The following is a 22,573-nucleotide window of genomic DNA, read 5'->3' as shown; positions in this document are numbered from 1 at the left end:
AGCTAATATAGCCTTGAAGCTACATTATGGCGCTTTGACAGTAATTATCATTGCCAAATGAGTTCACACTATGCCGATTAAGCCACTTTAGCATCAGTATAGTGGGGTTTTAAATTTGGTGTCACTTCTGTTGTGACCTGTGGAAGGAAATGAGAGTTACAAATGTAACATGGGTTCTATGAATCACTTCTCTATTGCGTGCCATACAAAAACTCTTAAAAACTAAAGCAACTGATGGCGAGAATGGTTTACTGTTGGTGTGGCTTCTCAGTGCTGGAAGAAGAGGCAGAAGTGAGGGATTGTAAGTTGTAGGCAAACGTCTTATTCGTGTCAAGATTACTGACGGTGCCAGAAAGCACTTTAGCTTTAACACATGACATAAGTACTTCACACAGTGACGTCTATAGCGTACCAACATTCAAGTCTGAGAACAAACACGGTGAACTCTCTCAACTGCATCAGTGCCTGACCTTAAAGATGAGCTGAAAGGAAACCTGTATGACTGATAACACTAACAGAGCTCCAACAGTTGACAGTCGGGGTCTTTTAGAGACCTACCTGGCCATCAGAAGTGTTCGACTGCTGCTCTGACTACATTTGTGTCAGACTGAGACACGGGCTTAGGCGGTAAAAGTGTCAAAGAAAGTCATGTAACGCTGAAAGGGTCAAGCAATCGCACAAGTGGGCAGACCGACACCACCACACAGCGAGGATGAGTGCTGCACCCAGATTCAAAAAATGTCTCGCTCCCAGCTAACCATGACCAAGTGATATCCTGCAGGCTTGAAAGAGGAGTGTGTGCTTTTAGTGTTTGAAAATCTGTATGTGTGTAGGTACTATGTTTTTATCATGTGTCACTGAGACCACCAGACAGTTGCATGAGACTGGTCAATACACAAAGGCAGGGTACACACAATAGGGAATACTATAAAGCTGGGAAGATAAAACTGAGTTCTTGACTTAAACAGAGTGAGAATAATGATAATAATTTGTAGCCTACATAGATGCGCTTTGTAGAAATGAAAATATCAGAATAACGAGTTGTTAGTTTGTTGTTTAAATGCAGGTCTATTACTTGTGGGATAACGCCACTTGCGAATGGGCAAATTAATTGATATGATATCCTGTTAAATACCTAATCTGATCTAGATCCAGTGCGATGGAGACTTGGAAACACACCATGAAACTGTAACGTGATCTCAGGTAGGAGCTGATTACACAGATATCACCAAGTAATAAAACTTTCCATACGATCGCATTACACGTGGGGGAAGGAACATTATTTATGGCTGTCCCTGAATGTTTTGTTTCTCTTTATCTCATCTCCCTGGAGAACATGTTAGGGATATCAGGCCGTGCAACAAATCCTTGTAAGCCTGTAGAGTGTGGATATTATTTCCGTAACATTGCCATTCTGCTGTTTTTTTTCTGCTCACCTTCCTTTCTCCTCCCATCTTCTCTTTCATCCATACCGTTCGTCTTTCCTACTCTCCTCTCTGCTCCTTTTCCTCTCCTGTTTCCATTATATATTGATCCTATATGTACACTATAAATGAATTTTGTCTGCTATAAATTTATAAGGCCCTCTGGCATTCATGAATTTATTCTGCCCCATCTCCTCCACTCCTAAATATTCGGCCCTCCAAGGTAATTTGAAGAGCTTTGCACGTCTTCACATGTGGCAATATGCCGACCACCCAAAGCCAGAGACTACGACGTATTAAGCCTTGCCTATATACGCACTCATATATAAAAGCAAATACATACACACACAGCAGGAATGAAACAATATAACATTATAATCCGGGGTGGCTGTGGTGCGTCTTTCCCTCTCAAATCCGCGCCTCGGGCCTTTCCATTATTGTAATGCCGTATGCTTCCAGTTCGGACTGTGCGAGTAACCTCATGTGTGACTGATAGTAATTCGGCATCTCAAAGAAAACGGCGTTATTACTTCCAGCGGAGTTGGTGGGATTGAACACATTCATGCAGGGACTCGCATGCGCAGTTTTAACATGGCAAAAGATATTTCAGCTTGAGCTTGAATCAAACCCGTTTTACGCTGCCTGTGGCTTTGTCTTGTTTTGGATTGAGGCGCCCCTCTGACGGAGAGATTTTGAGGGATAACACATTTCCCTGGTGGCATCAGATTGGCTGATTTACAGAAACAGGAAGATAATAATGAACAACTAAATGAAAAAAAAATTATTCTTGCCTAGCATACAATTGCTTTATAAAAAAGAGGAAGGAATGCTGGACTTGTTGGTGTTATTTTGCTGCTAGACTAAACGATGAAAGACAGCAGCACAATATGTAAGAGTGACAAATAATCTATTTTGAAACAAGAACTTCTCAATTTGCCTCAGGTCAGACACCAGATGCTTTTATGATTATATCTAATTCTTTTTACTTGTCACTGTCACAAAGCATGAATGAGGTTAATGTAACTCGTGGTCATGTTTTCACCATTTCTTGAAGGTATAATTACATATTTAATCCATTAAGATTAATTACCACTATTTAGATGTGTGTCTCGCCTGACAACCAAAAAGCAGCGTGCAGACATATTTTCTTTACTTTGTTGCAGAAGAACCTCTCAGAAAACGAGATGTCTTGGCCTTCGCAAAAGCACCGGAGACAGTGAGCAGTGTTTCCATGGAAACAATCCTGGCGCCCGATAATTCGATAATTAATCAAGAGGGTGATCAGAGGAAAGCATCTTCAGCACATACTCAAAGAGAAAACTAACACCAACCCAAAGGAAAAAGGACAAAAGGAGCCATTTGTACAAAAAAATGTACCTGATTGGATCATTTCATGCTAGGCAATGTGGAAAATGGACGCTTGATTTATATTTTCGAACACATCAAAACAAGCTTTGGTCTGGCTGCATGGACGTTAAGGCAACATTTTCCAGCCTCACTCGAACAAAGCTGTTGTATAATCCTAACAAAAGAGGAATGAGAGAAGCAGAAATGTTAAAATACGAGACTTGGAGAGGAAGATAATGAAGAAATTAGGAGAGTATCTATTAATGCACAAACACACACCACTAAGAAGACGGCCACAGTCTAATCAAGAGTGTTCTTATGTTTCATGGTCCTTTTAGTTTTATGCTCCGTCTGCTTGAGAGGTAGCCGATGTAATGTCACGGGTTTTGTTTCCTCGGGTCACAAACTGCCACGGGGCAATTTGTTGAGACTGCATACACAAAAACTAAATCACACATCTGTGTGCATGGGTAAGGGGGGTGATCACTTTGTTGTGTGTGTTCCTAGAAGGCAAGATCTACTCTATCAGTAATATCCTGCGTCCAATCAGAGGGGAAAAAACTTTAATGACCACAGGAGTCACTGTGCTAAGAGTGAGGTTATGAAGAGATATGAAGTTTTTATTTATTCCCTCTCTCCCTTCTCCAGTCTTTTCTTGTCCAGCACCTGTAAATTGATGTGAGCTTTTGCAGAGTGAAGCCTTTAAATTACAAGCTGGTAGTTGGATTCTCTCCTGCTTTAATCACTTAAAAATAACACCATGCATTAAGCCGTATACTACTACTACTACTACTTCTTTGTGATTTTTATTTTTTTTCTCATGAGCCTGAACATGTTCTGCCAGATAATGTGTTGTAATTGTGAAAAACACCAGAGCAGGAAACGACCGTCACGGGGATCCTGTTGAAGTCTTATCACATCACCACCATTGAGATTCTAATGTTAATTTGCTTTTAAGCTTGACTTTGATCCACGAGGTCCGGAGGAAAAACAAATATCTAAATCTCATTGGACACTTCTGTCTAACTCAAGGCCTCCGTTGCTCCGTCTCTCTGCCATTTCTGCCACAGAAAAAGAGCAAATCAGACGTGAGCTGAAAGCAGCAAAGCAGGATGCTCAACACTGCGGTCTAAGCAACTCCTTCATTTTACAGTATGTTGTTTGATTCAAACTTAACTTATTGAAGCTTTAAAGAAATGTTACTGCTGCTGAAGGTAAAAATCAATCAAAATAAGCTAATGTAGTCCATGTTTAGACGGGTTACCATGGTTCAAAAGAAAATTGGAAAATTATAGCACTTGTCGATTATTTAACGCCTGTTTTGACATTAACAGTGTATTTTCTTTTTAAAAAAAAAGGTTTTATCTGAATTTATATAAGTCTACTCTTATGTTTGCATCTCTTTAACAGTACAAGAATCTGAAGTCCTCACCTATAGACCAGATTTACTGTGACATGTTCAATGCCAAAGTCATTGTCTTCCATAAACATCTTGTTTTTCATCTCTGGGTTTCCTTCCTTTAAAATCAGCTTTCTGTGATAAATCGCCTCCTGTGAATTTTCTGTATATGCGTCTCAGCTGTTTCGATTGAAAATATCCGGGTGCATCGTTTTACCTTCCAGCAAACCCACGATTATATGTCTGAATAAGCTGTCGCTAAACAGCTTCATAAACAAATTATCCCCAACGGGAAAAGGAAAAAAAGACTGTGCAGTCTCTGCGAGGGACCTCTCTTTTCTCTCGCTCTCGTCCTGCTCCTCAGTGTGTGGGAATACGAACGACTCTCCCCAGTATATTTGCCATTAGGAGGGACTAAGCATTTCATTACAAGTCCTCCAAGCTCCCACTGTGTCACTGAAGCCAGAAGGCAGAGTGACTTTCTTTCTTAGAGATACTAATAACAGAATCAAAGGAAGGGAGAGTGTGTTTGCGTGAGGGGGTGTGTGTTTGTGTGTCTGTGTATTCTAGTAATACTGATGTAATCGCAGGCTCAAGCCCAATTAGCCTAGAGGGTAACTCTGTAATAATCCCTACCCCTGGGCATAATGGCCTATTAAAGCAGCAGTGGACAGAATAAATGAGTGTGTCTAAAGAAGGAGAAAGAAAGAAGGGGAGGGAAGAAATAAGAGCAAGGGAGGAAGGGGAGGGTGGAAAGAAAAGGGATGAAAGGGGTCACTGAAAACAGTCTCATGGTGAGAATGGAGTTATTTGCATATCCAGCTTTCCACTTAGAAAATGTAAGTGCAGCAAAACAAACAAAACAAAACAAAACAATAATGTATTACTAAAATTCGGCTTTCTTTATCAAAATCATTTAGAGAACAGTCTGTTTGTTGTTGTTCGGTAAAGTCTGAAGAAGCAGAATAATTGCTGGAAACTATTCTCCATCGCATCCTAAATCGAGACCGAGCTGGGATGGAGGAACCAAGATGAAAATCTTAACTGATACTGTCAATCTTTTTGATGATGCGATCATTTCTGTGCCAGTGCTTTAAACATAGTTAAACTGAGATATTAATGGGAAGAGGTTATAATTAGGTGGACTAAGACTGTACCAGCAGCATACGTGACAAGCATCTAGACTTGATAATAATTACATTTTCAATATATAAACGGTGGAATTATTTTCATTGCAGCTAATTACTGACTTGTTGATTACATTGAAACAATTGACTGCATCTTAAAGTAATAAAATGTGTTGTTTCTCAACGTGTATCGGCAAAAAATTTATTTTTATCCAAGTTGTGTGATGTGTCTTAATGCGAGTGCATCTGAGGACAAACTCACCCGCTAACAGGTCTACCCGGTAGTTTCTGGCCGCCCTGGACACGTTGATATGGGCTTTAATCTTGGCGTCCTCGAGGGAGACCTCCAGCGTGCCGTCATCGAGATTGCTGAAGAGGAGGAGTCCGTTGGGGTTCCACGTGCGAAACTGGAAGCCCACCGATACGGCGTCGTGATTGGCTCGACCTGGCAGCTGAAGGAAGCTGGTGGTGTTGAAAAACACTGGGAAGGAGTGGGTCTCCACGCAGGAGAAGGACAGGTTACGCTGTTAGGAAATAGATTAAGAGATATTAGGAAAAACAACACTGATATCTTGAATATAGCGTTGCGTTTCTTGCTTTGAATCTAGTGTCTTTTTGTCTACCTTCATGTCTTCCTATCCTATCTGAAGTTGGACTAAATGGTGTGGATGCTCATACACATCACAAAAGGTTCTCTCTGTGGCTCACCCTGTCTTAAGTTTAACAGGCGATATTTGTGTGCTGGAGACAAACAAACACTATTGTGGAATTTAGGCACTAATTACCATTGAGCTCCTCCAACGTTGTGTTCTTAATCAAATCATTAGCAAACACACATTATTGAGCTGCCTTACCATCTATAGATGATTCCTGATTGCGTTTGTGCGCGTGAGTCTTTCTAAAATCTTCGAGCGGATCTGTTTTGATTAGAAATGAATGGCTGTGTGAGTCATCAGAGAGAATTAGAGGTGCAGCTTTAATGAACTTGATTAGTGCCTCCATTTGTTCAATCAGTTCACCAGAGATCGAACGAGACACACTTGCCGTCCGCGGTTGTGTGAGGGGCGGGGGCGAGAGATCTAAGTCTATCAACGACTGCTCAGTGACTCATTTAAAGGACGGGAAAACACTTAATGTGCTGAAGTTACAACCAGCAGTCATCCAGAGCGTGGTGCATTTGATGAGGAGAAACTAAGCATTTAATATGCTCCTTGTGCCATCATCGAAAAGAGACTGCTCCACAGCTACTGAGGTGAACTCCTGTCTTTGTGGGTTGCGGTAAAGTGGCAGCCATGATAACAACAGGGAGCACAAAGACAGGAGGCAAACACATGGAGAGGCCACTGACAGGTCAGTTGTATCTGATTAATTATGAATCTGTTAAACCCTTGTGGTGCAGTGAGTAATGCCCGCACATTCGGGTCAAATACAGAATCAGTGTGACAATAATGAGAATATTCAGTATACAACAGATTTTATCAGTGTTATTTCAGACTGCTTGGATTAGTGTGTTGCATCTGAGCTGTGTTTATGTACAGTACGTCCGTGCATGTGGATGGGAATCTTTCTTACAAAGCTCGAGGTGTCTAGCTTCTTTCGGCGGGCCAGGTCCGTTATGTTGTCTCCATTGTAGTTGATGCTCTCCATGCAGCCTTTAAAGTTCTTCCTTCCTCCTCCCACGGGCTTCCCACTGTACGGCATCCCCCCGAAACTTAACTAGAGACAGAGAAAGAGGGCACAGAGGTAAGGAGAGATCGAAAGTGGTAAAACGGCTTATTAATAATTAGTTTCAATGAAATCAGCTTCTCTTGCAACTGCTTTTAATTACTGCAACTAAGCTGGTAGAGAGCCTTACAGCTGGGGAGTAAAAGACAGAAAAGCTGTATTAAAATGTCTTTTCTGAAATCTCTAGATAGACACTGATGATAGGTGTAGAGAATATAAAGTCCAACATTCAAATATATATGTGTGTGTGTTCTTCAGGCTCGGTAAAATCAATGTGAAATAAAATTATGAATACCACATTAAAGTGTCAAGTGTCAGCCTTCATAGGAGTAGGCTCACATCAATATTGAAAGAACACGGCGCCTAAAAGTTCCTCGGGCAGCCGGTTGTCATTTCAATGTTCGCTCATGCACAGAGGAGCTCACACACGGCTCAGAGTTGACGGAGAGTTCAGAGTTCAGAGACTCAGGCTGAGGTGCAGCTCTTCTAACAGAAGTTAAAAGGTGGCGGCTAAAGTCAAGAGAATAATAATGACGCTCAAAAAAGTAAACTTTTATCAGAAGGATATTAAAGATAATTTGCAATGAATATCATTTCCAAAGCACTTTATTGTTGAACATCTAGTCAAGAATATTCCAGATGTGCTGTAGGTGTACCTGTTTCTTTGTCCACCAGAGGACTTACCATGCACCTTTTCTGGGACAAAGTTACACCGCCTAAACTTTCAAACAAGGTTGTGGTTCTGTTTTGGCTTATGCAAGTATTGCTGCCACTGGAACTTTTACTCTGTCATTAACTGACAATCAAAACTCAGTGGATGACCTACATGATACTTGTTGAAGGCTCTCAAAGTAAAGATGTGTCTGCAGTGAGAGTCTAGGAGTGATTCACCAGGGAAGATACAAAACGCCTGATAATGTCTATGGGTGGAAGCCTTCCAGTCATCATTGATCGTAAAATGTTTTCCGGAAAATACGAAATTAGTTGATTTTGTTTGACTTACAGATATGGAGATTACGTGTGAAAAAGGCTATACTGATAAACCCAATAAAATTAAAGTGTCCATGTTATTTTTTTGAAAGGGGACACAAGTTGAGTTAAAAATGCTCTGTGGTTGTGTTAAACAGGCCTCTATTCCCCAGGTCTAAAACAGACTTTTTAACAGGGAGCCGTTTTGCCCGGTCACCCTCCCTCCCGAGCTCCTGTAACCCCGCCCCTCTCCTCCGGGAAACACGCCCACAAAGGACCCCTGCGGACATCAGTCATAAGGGAGGTGGATTGTACCACGGATTACCTACTAAGGGAGATGTCGTCTCAAATGTATGCGCTAAAAGAGGTACCGCCATTTCCACAGCGTCCCGACTACAATGTCGCGGAGAAGCACATTGTTGCCGTAGTTTCGTGGAAACAGGACGAGTTATTTTCACTTGCCATTTCATTATGTTCACTTTCATTCGTTCGTTTATGTTAATGTAATTGTTGCGCTTGCAGCCTCTTCTGCCACAATGCACAGGGATATAACTGTATATTTCTGTTGTTTCTTTTTATTCTTTCTCTTCACAGCAGTGCTGGTAAAAACACATCAGTTGCTGTGGCATAAAACATTCCCGCTCACAGACAAATGTTACATGTCTGCCGGAAAACACAAAGCTATAAAGCTTGAAGCTTGCATTTAAAACATTAAATATGCGGGATAGAAACAACAACATCAGTTAAAAACAAACAATTGATAAAAGCTATGAGTCTCTAGCTTTTAGAGACTCATAGCTTTACCCATTCATCTAATGTGCCTTTGTCTAAGTCTCACTAAGTTCTGAAGGCGACGTACTTTTAGATGACATGTGTATCACAAGGCGACGAACTTAGTAGGCGACGTGTTGTAAGACAAGGTGCGTGGAGACGACGTGTTTATCACACAGTTTAGTGGCGACGTGCATAGTTCAGACGTACTTAGCACATGCAAATTTATGATAAATTTCGAACATAACGTCGCCGCCGGTAGACGTTCATGCACTCATCGCCACAGATCGCTTGTCTGTAGCACCAATCTGTCCCATTCAAAATTCCACACGGTCTAACGGCGACTCCAGGATACACTGCGTATTCTCCTTTTTCTGGTAATCCTCTGTGGCACAATCCACCCACCATATCAGTCCATCTACTTGTACCAGAGTTGAACCCAGAGTTAGTTAGTCTGACTGATTGATGAACGTGGAGCCGTAATGGGTCTAGCAGGGGTTGAAAGAGACCTCCGAAATCACTGGATGTTTACCACCATTTATTATTTGAAAATCTGCAAAATGTTATATCCAACCCCATACTTCTGGTCTGGATTGCACACGGGAAAAGGAATTTAATTTGCCTTATGGTGCAACTTAAGAAGAAATGGTGAATAAAATAACAAAACAGCTTGAGAGAGATCCAATCTACATATGTTAATTTTCTGAAATAGTGGCAGCATCATATTGTGTTGATGACAGATACTGCAGTGCCTCATTTACAGTGGAAGTGTGCACAGATGAACAATTTGATTCACAGTCACTCTTCTGATTTTATGTACAAGTGGTGAGCCTAAATTAAATTCCAAGGTATTTGTTGTGACAAATCTTGTAGAAGGCAGTTTTAACCAAATACAGAGGAATCCATGTAGTGTTGACATAGATATCATACATACAGCATTGATGTAATGTGACCACAGGCAGAGACTGTAGGAGAAAACATTAAAGGAACAGAGAAGACAGTGATTCATGTGAGGTTTAAGGTGAGGCGATGGAGGCTAACAATCAAGCATCTGGTGAGACGCGCCGAAGGACAGAGGACTGATGAAAATGTAAACTGCATTTCCTATTTTTCTACATTTTTACATGTGTTTTTCTCTTCTTTCAGACACAGCTCTGAGCCCTGAAGGAAGCCAAGATGATGGAGGGCGGTGTGCAATTACCATTCGATATGTCTGTCTGTCTGTGTGTGTTGTTTTCTGTGTTGATGTAAGTGTCTGCGGTGACGCTTCAGTGGTCTTAGTAATTACTGCCAAGGGTAGACACGAATGCACCCGGATATTTAGTCTACGGGCCTAAATGGGGGCTGAAGATGCACAGGCGTGCGCGAACGGAGACAGAAAGACGCACACGCAAGCAAGATGGAATATGTGGACTAAATGGAGTACAGTGGTACACTTTGACTAAAAGCTGGTCACAATTTCACAATCTGCCGGGAGACTTAGTCAGGCAATAACGCTGCCAGGATCCATTCAGGGTTCACCACTGACACATACCACACACACACACAGCCTCCTGAAACACCCTATTGTATAGATTTCCCTGAAGATCCCTTAATTCAACAGCTTCAGCTTAATTGGACTGTGGTTTGTCCTGCCCCATTTCACAGTACCCTACTTAACACTGGGATAGATCAGCCATATCAGCAATGCCTAGTAAAGGTCACCCACTCACACACACATCAATACAAACACAAACACATGCACTTATGGACTCACACACAAATATATACTCACAAATCCTTTTCACAACCATATGCATTCCACATTCAATTTCCTGCTTTAAGTATTATTAGCTGAGTCCTTTGCTTTCTATTACCGGCTGACATTAATTATGTGCGTTTTATGGATTAGCACTATACTGCACAGTGCAAAACCAATATCTAATTTCCTGTATGTTATCAATGCACTGTAGCACCAGTGATGAGTAGTTTAAATGCAGTTGCAAAAGTGTATCAGGCCAGGTAACATGCTTTAATAATCGGCAATAATCTGCAGAAACAGAAAATGAATAAGAAAAGCCCAGGCTTGAAATCGTCACACAACCTTGTTAAGATTTCCAGCCTTTTGGGAGGAATCAGATTGTATCTGAAGACTGCTCACATTATCAGTTACAGTTTTCAGTGCTGATCTTCAGTACAGCCGAAGGCTCCAAATCAAAATTCTCACTTTTTCGCCTCCATCATTAAGTTGCCAAATGCATCCACACAACAACTCAGACATTAATGAAGCACACGTCTGCTCAAGTCTGCTCTCCGCGGCATAAATTGAAAGCACGCTGTTTTATGGGAGGGTTTATGACATGTGTGAGGAAAACTCCCCAGATAAGCTTTGAATTAAACAAAGGAAAAATAATATAAAATATAAATGAGATAGAAATGTTCGCCTAAGGACACTGAACTTATTGGTGGCAGTCTATGTACTAACATTCATGTCTTTGTTATATATATTCTACCCTAATCCCATTGTTTAATATTTAAAGTAGCATTTTTATCCATAACAATCTTTTTAAAATAGGCAGCATAATTGAAGGGGGAAAACACAACACACCACAATTTAACCATTAACCCTTATACAGCACTGTGCCACCTACTGTATTCAGAATAAGTAACCCTCTCAAGAACTTGCCTGACTATACACAGATCAGTCACATTAAACCCCCCGACAGAAGAGTAAATAACATTGACCATCTTGTGACAATTTACTGTTCTGAATGTGGATGTTACTTAGACATGTAGCACCCACCTAGACCAGACCAGACTAGGCATCCCCACCCCATAACACCCCTGGATGGCTGCAACCATCCCCAGCAGGATGCAGCCTGACACAGGCACACACACACAAGGTTTAGGAACAGATGAGTCAGAACTGTTTTGGAGGCACAAGGGAGACCTACACGATATCAGGCAGGTGGTTTTAATGTTGAGGCTGATCGGTGTATAAGAACTCCGTTTGCATTTGCAGGAAAATAGGGCCTTGTATGCTACTTGAGGCTAAATAAACTTAAATGTTGGCTTCTGTAAAGTGAATTGAGAATTTGCCTAATCGAATGCACACTGTGATTATTTGCTAGAAGAGCAGGGTCCTCCACAGACGCTGCTCTGTTAACAATTAACAGCTACTGGGGTAGGGAAACCACCGCAAGTCTGTTTGTTCTTTATACAGTAGCCAGTCATCTGGATAACAGCCAGCTGCTCCTGTTTGACATGATGTCACATGTCTTAGTCAAAGCTGAGATAGCTGAATAAACCAACTGACATTTTAGATATTCACTCCTCCCATGGTCCACCAGCTCTGTTTTATATAATAACTCACCCATGACTGCCTACAGCTGTTGAATCATTTGGACACCGGAGCTGGATTTTATTAACACGATGTCAAGCTGATATATATTACAATGAGATGTAGTGTGTATTTAAGCATAAACATGGTTGGTACAGCTGTATACATGGCATTTTTCCCTGTCACCACCTCAGTCAGCATTTGTACTGTACGTTACAAGGTTCAAGGGTGGATTTCTTCATTCATTTATTCGGTAGTGGAGACTACACATACTCATTTCACTTAACTCCTCACCTCATAGTCCAGATCGAGGTGGTCGAACTCTCCGTTGGTCCGGAAGTGCTGGGTGTGTCTGTCCAAGGTGAAGTTAACGTTGCGACGGTAGCGTTCGATCACCACCGAGTGCCAGTGATTGTCGTCCAAGAGGCTGCCGGTGGTCACGGAGGTATGACCGAGGATGGAGCCATACTGGTTACTACCTGTAATAAACATGTGATAATAAAAGTTTAAAGGCACCGGACGCCATAAAGAAGCCCAACGTTAAATAATTAAGTTGCGTCTGGTAAAATATGTATGAATATAAATAAATATGTATGAAAGAGTTCAATACGAAGACGGTGAACATGGAATTTATATGAGCTATCGTTGGCAAAGACTTGCCAAAGCAGGTAACCTGACCATACCTGTACATGATATGTGGATATTCCTAAATATACAAATTTACAGGTTGATACAAATTCATAGCAAATGGTACAAACTGATAAACAACTATAACAAGTATCTCTGGGCTGTAGGTTACTAGGTGTGTAACTGGTGTGTAAAGAGTCAAAAGCTGATCATTTCTCCAAACCAGGTATGAGTTTTGATTAAAAAAGTTTAAGATTAAGCTTGTCATTGTTAGGGAGGAATTTGTGGTGATGCCGATGAAGAAGAAGAAGTACCAGAGTCCTGTATGTCTTATGCGGAAGGAGTTTATTTAGGCTCGATCGAGGAGAACAGAAGATTCGTCATCACAACATAAGTGCATGAGTCCACCTCAGTTCTAAGGGACAAACAGTAAGCTCAGATTCTTATACTAGAAAGGTGGGCCGAGGCAGCAAAGGGGAGATGTGTACATATCCAACTGGCCATTATACATAAACATGAAGATAAGGATTCACACCAACTGGGAAATACAAATTGTCTTCCAGGAACGGAGGACGTTATCATCTAACTCTACAGCTGTGCCTGTAGACAGCCAGACAGTGAGATTGAAGACGCCAAAGGGACAATGGCCTTGGTATGTTCCTCAGAAAGAAAATAGGGCAGATAACTGACCCCAGCAGTAGGGAAGAGAAATTATTATTATGATGGTATTGTTCATCTTACATATCAAGGTACGGCTTTGCAATACTGTAATCTACTGTACCATTAAGAGAATATTTATTTTTTAAAAAAAGCATTTACTTGTTATACAGGATTAATACAGTGGCGGCATTTGATTCAATGATTCATTCGTACATTCGGGTCCATTTTTGCTTTGACATCCTTTAATCCCTGTTGCATCTTGCTGCATATGGTATGCATGCAAATGTTTCACAATAAAAGCTAGAGGGCTCTTAATTTTAAGCAATTACTGTAAGTGTCCAGTTTCCGTAATGCAGTAACTTTAACAAGGCCAACAGAGCGGATCAAAACCAGGCTTGCACTAAAATATGCCCAATTACGCTCAAACAGAGGGAATTAGAAATAATGACATGTTTCAAATACAGGCTTCAACTAAAAGGAGAATATACTTTGTTTTTCTGGTGATAAAACTCTTTTGAGATCTACTATATCCCCTTAGCAGGGACTTTTTGGGGGTAAAATAATTTGTCCTGGAAATAATTTACACCTTGGTCCCTGTGGTTGAAACTAATTGAGATCACCCAAATGATTGAAACTGGGAACGTTTCTTCAGTGAAAACAGCTTATGTCAACAGTTAATTGATATCAAGACACATAGAGCACATCTGAAATGTTTGTAAAGGACAGTCCGCATCAGGAGAAACGTTCTTTTTCATTACTTTGTCAAAGTAAATGCTTTTGTTACCCACCCAGGTTTATCTGTAGCAGAAGTCTGGCCTTGCGTAGCTCCAGGGTGATGTAGTCTCCCTGCTGGCCCTCCCCGTGGAGAATCACACCTTCACTTTCTGATGTCTTAAACCTCAGTGCAATCACATCCTTGATGATTTTCATCTTCTTCACCTGCGCATATGTTAACAAACACCAAAATACACCAGAGGTTTACACCACAGGTTTACACCACAGGCGGCTCATTTTCAAAATCAACACCATAACCATTGTGTTAAAATGATAAATGTTTGTTGATTTATAAAATGTAACCATACTAGAACTAGAACGAGAACTCACTATGACACTTTTTAGAGGTTTAATCAAAATAAAGTACCTTAAAACGATATGAGATAACACCCTGTCCATCGAAGTTGATGACGTCCGACCCTACAAGATAGGAAGACAGGAAGAGACAGACAGAAGGCAAGATTGTAAGGAATTAGTGGGAATAAAATAAATTACAACTGCAGATTTGGTTTGATTACAAAGTCCTTCCAACAAACAAAGTGTGCACACACACACACGACAATCCAAACAACAGCAACAGCATTGCCAGAAAGTTGAGACAGGTGTACTAATAACAAATGAACATAAAGAGCCGGTTGAAATTTAATATCTAACTGCAAACATAATTACATGCTGTAATATCACCATCTGCATGTGGGGGAGGTTTGTGCATTAAAAATTGTCATCCAGTATACCCTTTTCACAGAAGAAATACAGCGACACGCCACAATATGAAAAAAACGCAGGTGTAAATAATGAAAGTGTTGTCGGCTGAATTTAATTTAGCTCGCCTCTTCTCTCTGTCTGTGCATGTTGACTCACGGGGGAACTGTCAAGGCTTACTGGGAGACTTGAATAGAGCAAGTTCATTGTTAATGTAATTAGCCACCTGCGGCTTTACTACTTTGATGAGTCAAAAAAATGTCAAACGAAAATATTTAATTTGACCATTTGCCATCTATTGTACAAACAGGCACTAGTGTTGAACAGTGTTAGTGGACAGTAACATCTGTACAGTGTAGTCGCTATAAATGCATCATTCAGTTGCATACGAACTGATTCAAACAAAAACACCTTCACAGCTTCCTACGTTTGTTTAAAATTTACATGTGACTGCCCCCCCCCCAAAAAAAGAAGGCAAGCAACAGAGTGAGGGAGATTTTAAGATCTCAAGCAGAGGAATAAAGTGTTTGAGAGCTTGAGGCGCCGATTCAATCTTACTATCATCACCCCAGCTGTTAAAGTGGTTAGTGGAGAGCATGTGTGATGTGATTAACTGGACAAAGTAGAGGGGAGTGTACATAGATAGAATAACTGAGCTAGGAAAGATCGGCTCATACCGTCTTCTGCTGCCCTCCCATTCTCTTTTGTTCTAAAACTATTCCCTCTTTCCACTTTTATCTTTCTCCATTACTCTCCTCTCTGCTCCACTTCTTGTTTCTTTTGTTTCCGTCTTTAGTTTCCACTCCCTGCCATCAGTTCATTTGGTTTCTTCTCCTGTCACTTTTATGGTGCAGGTAGTGGTGGTATTCGATATTTCCAATTGTTTGGTTTTTTTTCTCTTTTTTTTTTTTTTTTTTTAAGATAATGCAGAAAAGGCTTTTCAGCTTAGCCGACTGCCTGATGTCAGGAGGGAGAATTTGTAGAGGATGGGCAGCTTTTCTACCGCCTGCAGACCACTGGATGATGGAGAGAAAGAGACCCATTAGTCTCTTTTGTACACTCTGTTCAAGGCGGGAATGTTGAGTTGTTATTCTGCCTGTATGAAACACACAAAAACGCACCTCTGCCGCTGTTAAGCCAGCAGCAGAGGTAGTCACAGGGCTGAATCGACGTCTGCATAAGAGAAGCAACCAGCGAGACAGGGCTGTGATGTTTTGATAACATGTTATGTGTGCAGCCTGTCACCAAGGATTTGATGAAGACGACATTCAGGAGAGTCCAAAATCTGGAGCTTTATACAATCAACTAACGTCCACACACAGGTAAGCGATCAATTTAGGCAAGATACAGAACAACTAAATTAAAGAAACAGCAGGCTAACTCACTAGTATGTGTGGAATTAATCTGTCAACTGAATGGCAAACAGCAAGGAGCATGTCTGCCTGTTGAATGGAACTCATGAGCTCATGGTTACAACATGTCATGTACACAAAACGCTTTGGCATTCAGGCGGTCACATCAGCAATCAGTTGTAAGAACACCACTGCAAGGATTTTTGAAAGCAACACTGGTATCCCTGGGGCATTCATATACATCACACTATACACCATCGCTGTTATGTTACGTTTTATGCCTCTGATTCCACAATGCCGACCTGCTATCTAGATTTCAAATAGACTTCAAATAAAATGATGCAGAGTCTGAGGAATCTGGATTATTATCTTTTTTTCCCACTTTCTTATTATGTGATGGCTATTTGAGGCAAATGTGAATACACAGAGAAAATTACTTGAACTGTAAGGTTTGAATTCCGCAGCATATTATTTATATGCTGCCCTTTAGACTCATCATCTTAAATGGATTCTTTAGAACATCTCTGTGATTGTTCAACTACGGAGCAATGATATATTAAAAAAACTGAGTATTACAGGTCTGTTATAAACTAGCATCCTGCTTATTATATTCCAACTGATCAGCCGGTGTAACGGCATGCCACAGAGATGCCACCTGCATCACGCCGAGGTGAGTCAAAGGTGCAGTTAACGCACATGTAACATTCAAGGGGTTTAACAGTATCCATGGCAACAAATGCCATTTGCAAAACCAGCCAATTAGGCAACTTGTGCACGCCAAAGCAGGTCACCCTCAGTGTGACACACCTGCATCAAGCAAACCTGTTTGCCTTTCACATAATTGGAAACTAAACTCATTCTTGACGCGTCTTTTAGCTTTGTTTAACACTTTGTCCTTGGTTTTGTTTAAGTTGCTGGATAATTGAATGATTTACCTGTAATGAAAGCAGTTTCTAGTTGCAGCGCTGCACTTTTCCCCCACACTTATAGTACCCCTTGCCGTGGAAGCCTCAATGGTGCTCTTTTAGCTTTTTTTTTTATGTGCTTGGCCCCAGTCCTGCTCCAGGAATAGATGCTATCCATAAACATAATCTACATGAGTACACGGCAGATGATGATAGTGATACATCATCCTGACAACAGATTTTAGTCGGTTGGCATAAGTAGGCCACAGGTTGGAGTCAGCAGTGATGCGCTTGCAACCTTTTGAAATCCTGCCTGCTCTAAAGCGATCGCTTGGATTTTACATGGAAAATTTAATTTGTACTCTCTGTTTCTGTCTGACTCCCGTTCATACTGACTCTACTATTTCCTGACTCATCTCTGAAATAATTGATTTTCTGTTGATCCTATGTTAATCAAAATGGAAATGAGCATGTAAATTCCACAGCACGGTGGCTCATGGCTTCCTCTAGCTCTGGCACAGACGTGCACACACGTATACATCGCCTCTCAGTCCATGATGAGTCATAATATGGCATTGCATTTAATTATCATACATTTTGAAAACCCCAAATTATTGTGTACAACCAACAGATTTGGTGATTATGCCGGGAACATAACGTCTATATTTATCTGCCTCCTTCTCCTCCTCCTGCTAGTACTTCTCTTTTGTGCTTTCTTCTTTCATCTTCTTTTCTTTGTCATCGCCCGGCACCGTACTTCTCCCGTCTTTCATCTTCGGGCTGGGAAGCGGGAAAACATTTGCGAGACTCTGATTGTAACTGGAGAACTGGAGAACAAGCGACGGATTGGGCAGATGAACGGACAAATGCACGAGTTCTCATTTTCTGACTGAATGCTGAAGGAAGGAGCAGTGACAGCGTAATCATGAGAAAGCGCCGCAGGCTTCAAAACACAGCTGACAAAGAACTTGGAAAAGATGATGCACCTAACCAGGATGTAAAAATGAGGGCATGTATCTCTGTGTCCGTGTTATCGCTGATATCCGAGCTGGGTTTATGTGTTTTCTTTTGTATTTATTAGGTGTCTCATCTGACAGAGGTCAGCAGAAATAAACAGGTTTTCATCACAACTGCATGGGGAGGGTGACTTTTCATAAGTAATGCATAATTAAAGGCGTGGTCACTTCGACTAACATGTTGGTTGTCTTACAAGTAGATAGCGGTCTGCCTAAGCATCAACCGGCTACCTCACCTCCTCTTTTGCTCCAGCTCCTTTCCTAGTTTTGAATTAGCCGAGGGTTAGGTGGAGTCAGGCACTGCCAAGATGGCGCCGGCTGGTGCCACTTATATTGAGCTTCAAAACTCTCTTTAGAAAACCTATGGGTTCGACCATCATCTTTTTCCAATTTTTGATGGAGAGAAAAGTATAATGCAAAATTATGCATGCTTTTGAACATCCAGTTTTTCTTTTTTTCCTTTCTTGTCAAGTGTGTATAGAGTATTTTAAGTGACAAAACGTCAGAAAACAGAGAATCCGGGAGAATTTCAACAAACTTGCTCTAGAAACATTCAGAATAGGACTAACAGCCTAATGCCAGTGTCAAACAGTGAACTTGAAACCCAGCCCATTTCACCATCTTTTTCCTCTTGTCCAAAGTGAACTGGTAGCCACTTCTGAAAGCACTCTGCAGGTCTGGACTGTGTGTCAGGTATGTTACTCAGTCCTGCCAAATTGTGTTTACAACTCACAAAACCGCTGGTGCTTGACAGCCGGCTCCATATTGTGTAAGCTATTGATCGTTCCTACATTTCTTTTGCTAAAGCTGAGGGATATATTGTTATGTATCACATGAATACTGTGGTTTGTACCATATTTGAAAACTTAGGGCAAATTTTGCTCATAAATTATGCACAGATCTGTGCCGGTTGCTTCCTGCCTCAAGCTGTTAGAGATACAGTTTTCTGTATAAAAAAACAAAACAAAAAAAAACTACTTTGTGTTATATATTGTGTTATCACGGTAAACCGGCAAGATACTGCTTAAAGTGGCTTGGATCTAAGTAAATGTAATTAAATAATTAAACATTTAAGACAATTTTATATCAGATCGTAATGAAAATACGTCTGATTTTGATAATTAAGACCAGTTCTGTTAGAGAATATACGGTTTAAGCAACTGTAAAATGCTTCGACTGCAAAAAAAAAAAAAAATCTAGCTGACTTGATGGAAGCAAGAAGCTGTCGGTGTAGAAACAGTTTCCTGGTTAAAGTTAGTAAGTGCAGTTGTACACTTGTACTGTGAGGGTTGATGGGTATAAACTTAAATTGGGCTAGATGGCTGTGTTGTTGTTGTTGTTGTTGTTCTGTGTGACTGTGTGAACCCTTGGGCATCTGTGTGTGTGTGTGTGGGTGTGTGTGTGTGTGTAGCACATCTTGTCATCCTTATCCTTACTGACTTGCTTTTCTTTTGACATGGGAAGGAAATGAAACAAGGGAAATATAATCAAAGGGCTGAGGACTGACTGGAATACAACAAACGCCCTTGTGTTCACACGCGCTCACAATCATATCCGCGCACGGTGCAGCTCCATCTCCAGAATGAAAAGATGTACGTGTGTCACTTGTAACTGTAATTTATGCAGTGCCTTAATTGAAATTTGTTATCAAAATCAATTTGGCAGCCTTTAATAGGATGAGTGCAAAGAGCCTGCAAGAGAGTCAGTTCCCTGGATGATGCATTTGTTAGAAAGCGGGAGACAGCGCGTGAGTGTTTGTGTACCTGTCAGTCTGCAACTGTGCTTTGCATATTTCTGAATTTATTTATTTATTTTTTTTAGTGTTTGTGCGTGTATGTACGTATGTGGCCAGGCAGGTTACCATACTCGGTCTGCATTTCTTTCAAACATACCATTAGCTCATAATGAAGAAAAGCCTACTTTTAAAATTGATTGGAGCTGACAAACCATTATTAGGCTCTCTGCATGGATCCATAATTATAAATGTTAACGGTACTTGTTGAAAGCTGGAAAGAGTCAGTATGTGTGTGAGTGTGTCTTAAAGTTTCTGGATGTGCATAATGTACAGCCTTATACCTTCTGTATATGTGGGTGCTAATACCATTGGCTAAATTTACATTATCAGTATCAGTGGAGATTCCAACTCAATGCTAAATAAAATTATCAGAATACAACTTTTTTCAAAATGCACGAAGCGGTTCTACCTGTACATACACTATATAGACTCAAGCTTTATCTACTATTTTATCTCATTGTAGGTGTTTCACCTCATACACTTCCAGTGACTGACACCAAGCTAACTAGCTATTGCATTTTACAGAATTGAGTCATTACAAACTGCTAAATTAATTAAATAATCACACTGATGGTCTCGACCCGACAACACCATAGTGGTAGACTTTGTGTTAGGGATTCCTTAGTTGGTGTCAGGGCTGAGCAAGGAATTTTTTTAAAATGAGATGGGACTTAACACGTACCTAAGCCGGATCTTTTGTATTTCTGTTAAGTATGCTACAATCTTAAACCAAGGCCCTGAAGAACATGACTAAACGTCGACCTGGAAGTACCTGTGAGAATGTTCAGTCGAAGCTATACAAGACTTTTTATAACTGTTGTAAGTTTGTTTTTTTTTTCAGGGGAGGCGAGGGCCAACATACTTTGAGTGTTTATATACCGTTACATATTTTGCACAATGGAGGAGTCTCAGCTGTTATATCTAAAAATCAAATGAAAGTGTTTGTGGAATAGCTTGGAGGCAAGTTTTTGCTTCCAATACACTGCAGAGCCATTAACTGTGCAACATACAGAAGGCCTACATTGGATTTATTTGGAAGCTTATTGTAATAAAGCAGTTGCACAATGCTAAGTAAAAAATAAAAAAAAGGCCTTTAAAAATCTTTATCAGAACATTCGTACTTTGTGTAGACATGTATAACTACCACTTTTTGATGGTACAGTGTTCCAACTGCAGCAGCTCCCTGCAGGCATCAATGTCACAAGACAATAGGGCTGCTCGATTTTGGAAAAAATGAGAATCACGATTTTTTTGGTCAAGATTGAAATCACGATTCTTCAAACGATTCTTTTTGAGTTTGAAAATAAAATGCATTTATTCGGCATTTCGGCAAAAAAAACTCACTGTAACCCCCCCCCCCCCCGTTCAATTTGGGAGAGACCCAGAGGTGAACTGTCCCCCGCGCCCCCCTCCCCTTTCCCTTTCTCACGCACAGGGGGCGACAATTTGCCAGTTCCCCACACAGATATGACAGATAATAGAAAACCATGTAGCGGCGCAGATGTATTTGTTTGTTAATTTTTTTTCGAAGTGCTCGTGCCGCCCCCCTTGTGTCATGAAAAAATGCCGCCCCGAGCGACTGCCCGGTTCGCCCGTGCCTAAAACCGCTACTGGGCGCAGATATCACACTGTAGCACATTTTGCACATTATGTGGGCCTGTGCTTCGTCGGATTCTTCGAATCCGAAATGTTGCCATACAAGAGAACTTGTTTTACCCTTTTTATCGACCAAACGGGACCGTCATCCCTCTGCCATCTCGCTCGCGCTGTTTTCTGAATAAGTGTTGAGTGTTGCAGGTCACCACGCACACACACACAGAGCTCGTGGGGCCGCGTTGCATGCTCTGGGGGAGCGACTGAATTGCGCATGCGCGTCTCTTTCATTAAAACCTCACAGACAACGGAAAATGGCAAAAGAATCGTTCCAACTCGATTTTATTAATTTGGAGATCGTTTGAACCAAGAATCGAAATCATGATCAAAATTCGATTAATTGCACAGCCCTACAAGACAATTTGACAGTTATTTGGTGTCACCTCACCTTGTGCTACATAGCCAACATGGCGAACACTGAACATTAGTAGTGTCCAGCATCTCACGCTCCACTGTTTGACCACTGACACACATCCAGGTACTCATAGCACACTGCATTGTACCATACTTGCCACACGTATGCGCTCCAAAGCTAGCATAAGTACAGAAGAATGTGTGTCCACCTATTAATATGCAAATGAATAAACAAGTACCATGTTTTCTCATTGTTCTGTATGTTAATATTCAGGTGTAATAATGTCTGTGTGCATGTGTATAGTGTACAGTGTGTGAGTCTCCACTCACAGTATGAGCATCCATAGACCTCAATGCGTAGTCCGATCCTCCCCTCCTCGCTCCAGTCTAACGGGATGAGCCTGAGGAAGCGAGCCACGATTCCCTGCTGAAGCTCATGGCGAACGGCACTTTCTGAGTTGGAGTTCCCAGAGAAGGCCTGTGAACGAAAAAAACAGACACGCACACACACACACACACACACACACACACAATGAAATTAAATACAACAAAGCCTGCAGTTAAACAAGCAGCTTCAGGACTTTGAACAAGAGTATTTGTTCCATTCACCACATCCTGCCCTAAATGTGTATATTCACAGAACATGCAAAGTAA

The 22,573-nt window shown here is 41.1% G+C and overlaps 1 protein-coding gene across 1 annotated transcript in view; it reads right to left on the bottom strand.

Annotated features, from left to right (window-relative positions):
- The window catches only part of cntnap2a (contactin associated protein 2a), a gene marked incomplete at its 5' end in the record, with an annotated part of 330,965 nt that overhangs the window by 136,827 nt on the left and 171,565 nt on the right, over positions 1–22,573 (bottom strand). Inside the window, 6 exons of the mRNA XM_084565847.1 lie at positions 5,560–5,821; positions 6,870–7,013; positions 12,376–12,556; positions 14,153–14,307; positions 14,510–14,562; positions 22,250–22,397. Of these exons, the coding sequence (XP_084421973.1) occupies positions 5,560–5,821; positions 6,870–7,013; positions 12,376–12,556; positions 14,153–14,307; positions 14,510–14,562; positions 22,250–22,397 (943 nt within the window). The remainder of the gene's footprint in view (positions 1–5,559; positions 5,822–6,869; positions 7,014–12,375; positions 12,557–14,152; positions 14,308–14,509; positions 14,563–22,249; positions 22,398–22,573) is intronic.

Source organism: Chelon labrosus (assembly GCF_963514085.1).
Source record: "Chelon labrosus genome assembly, chromosome: 18".
NCBI classification, from domain to species: domain Eukaryota; kingdom Metazoa; phylum Chordata; class Actinopteri; order Mugiliformes; family Mugilidae; genus Chelon; species Chelon labrosus.
This window is presented reverse-complemented; position numbering and strand designations above follow the sequence as displayed.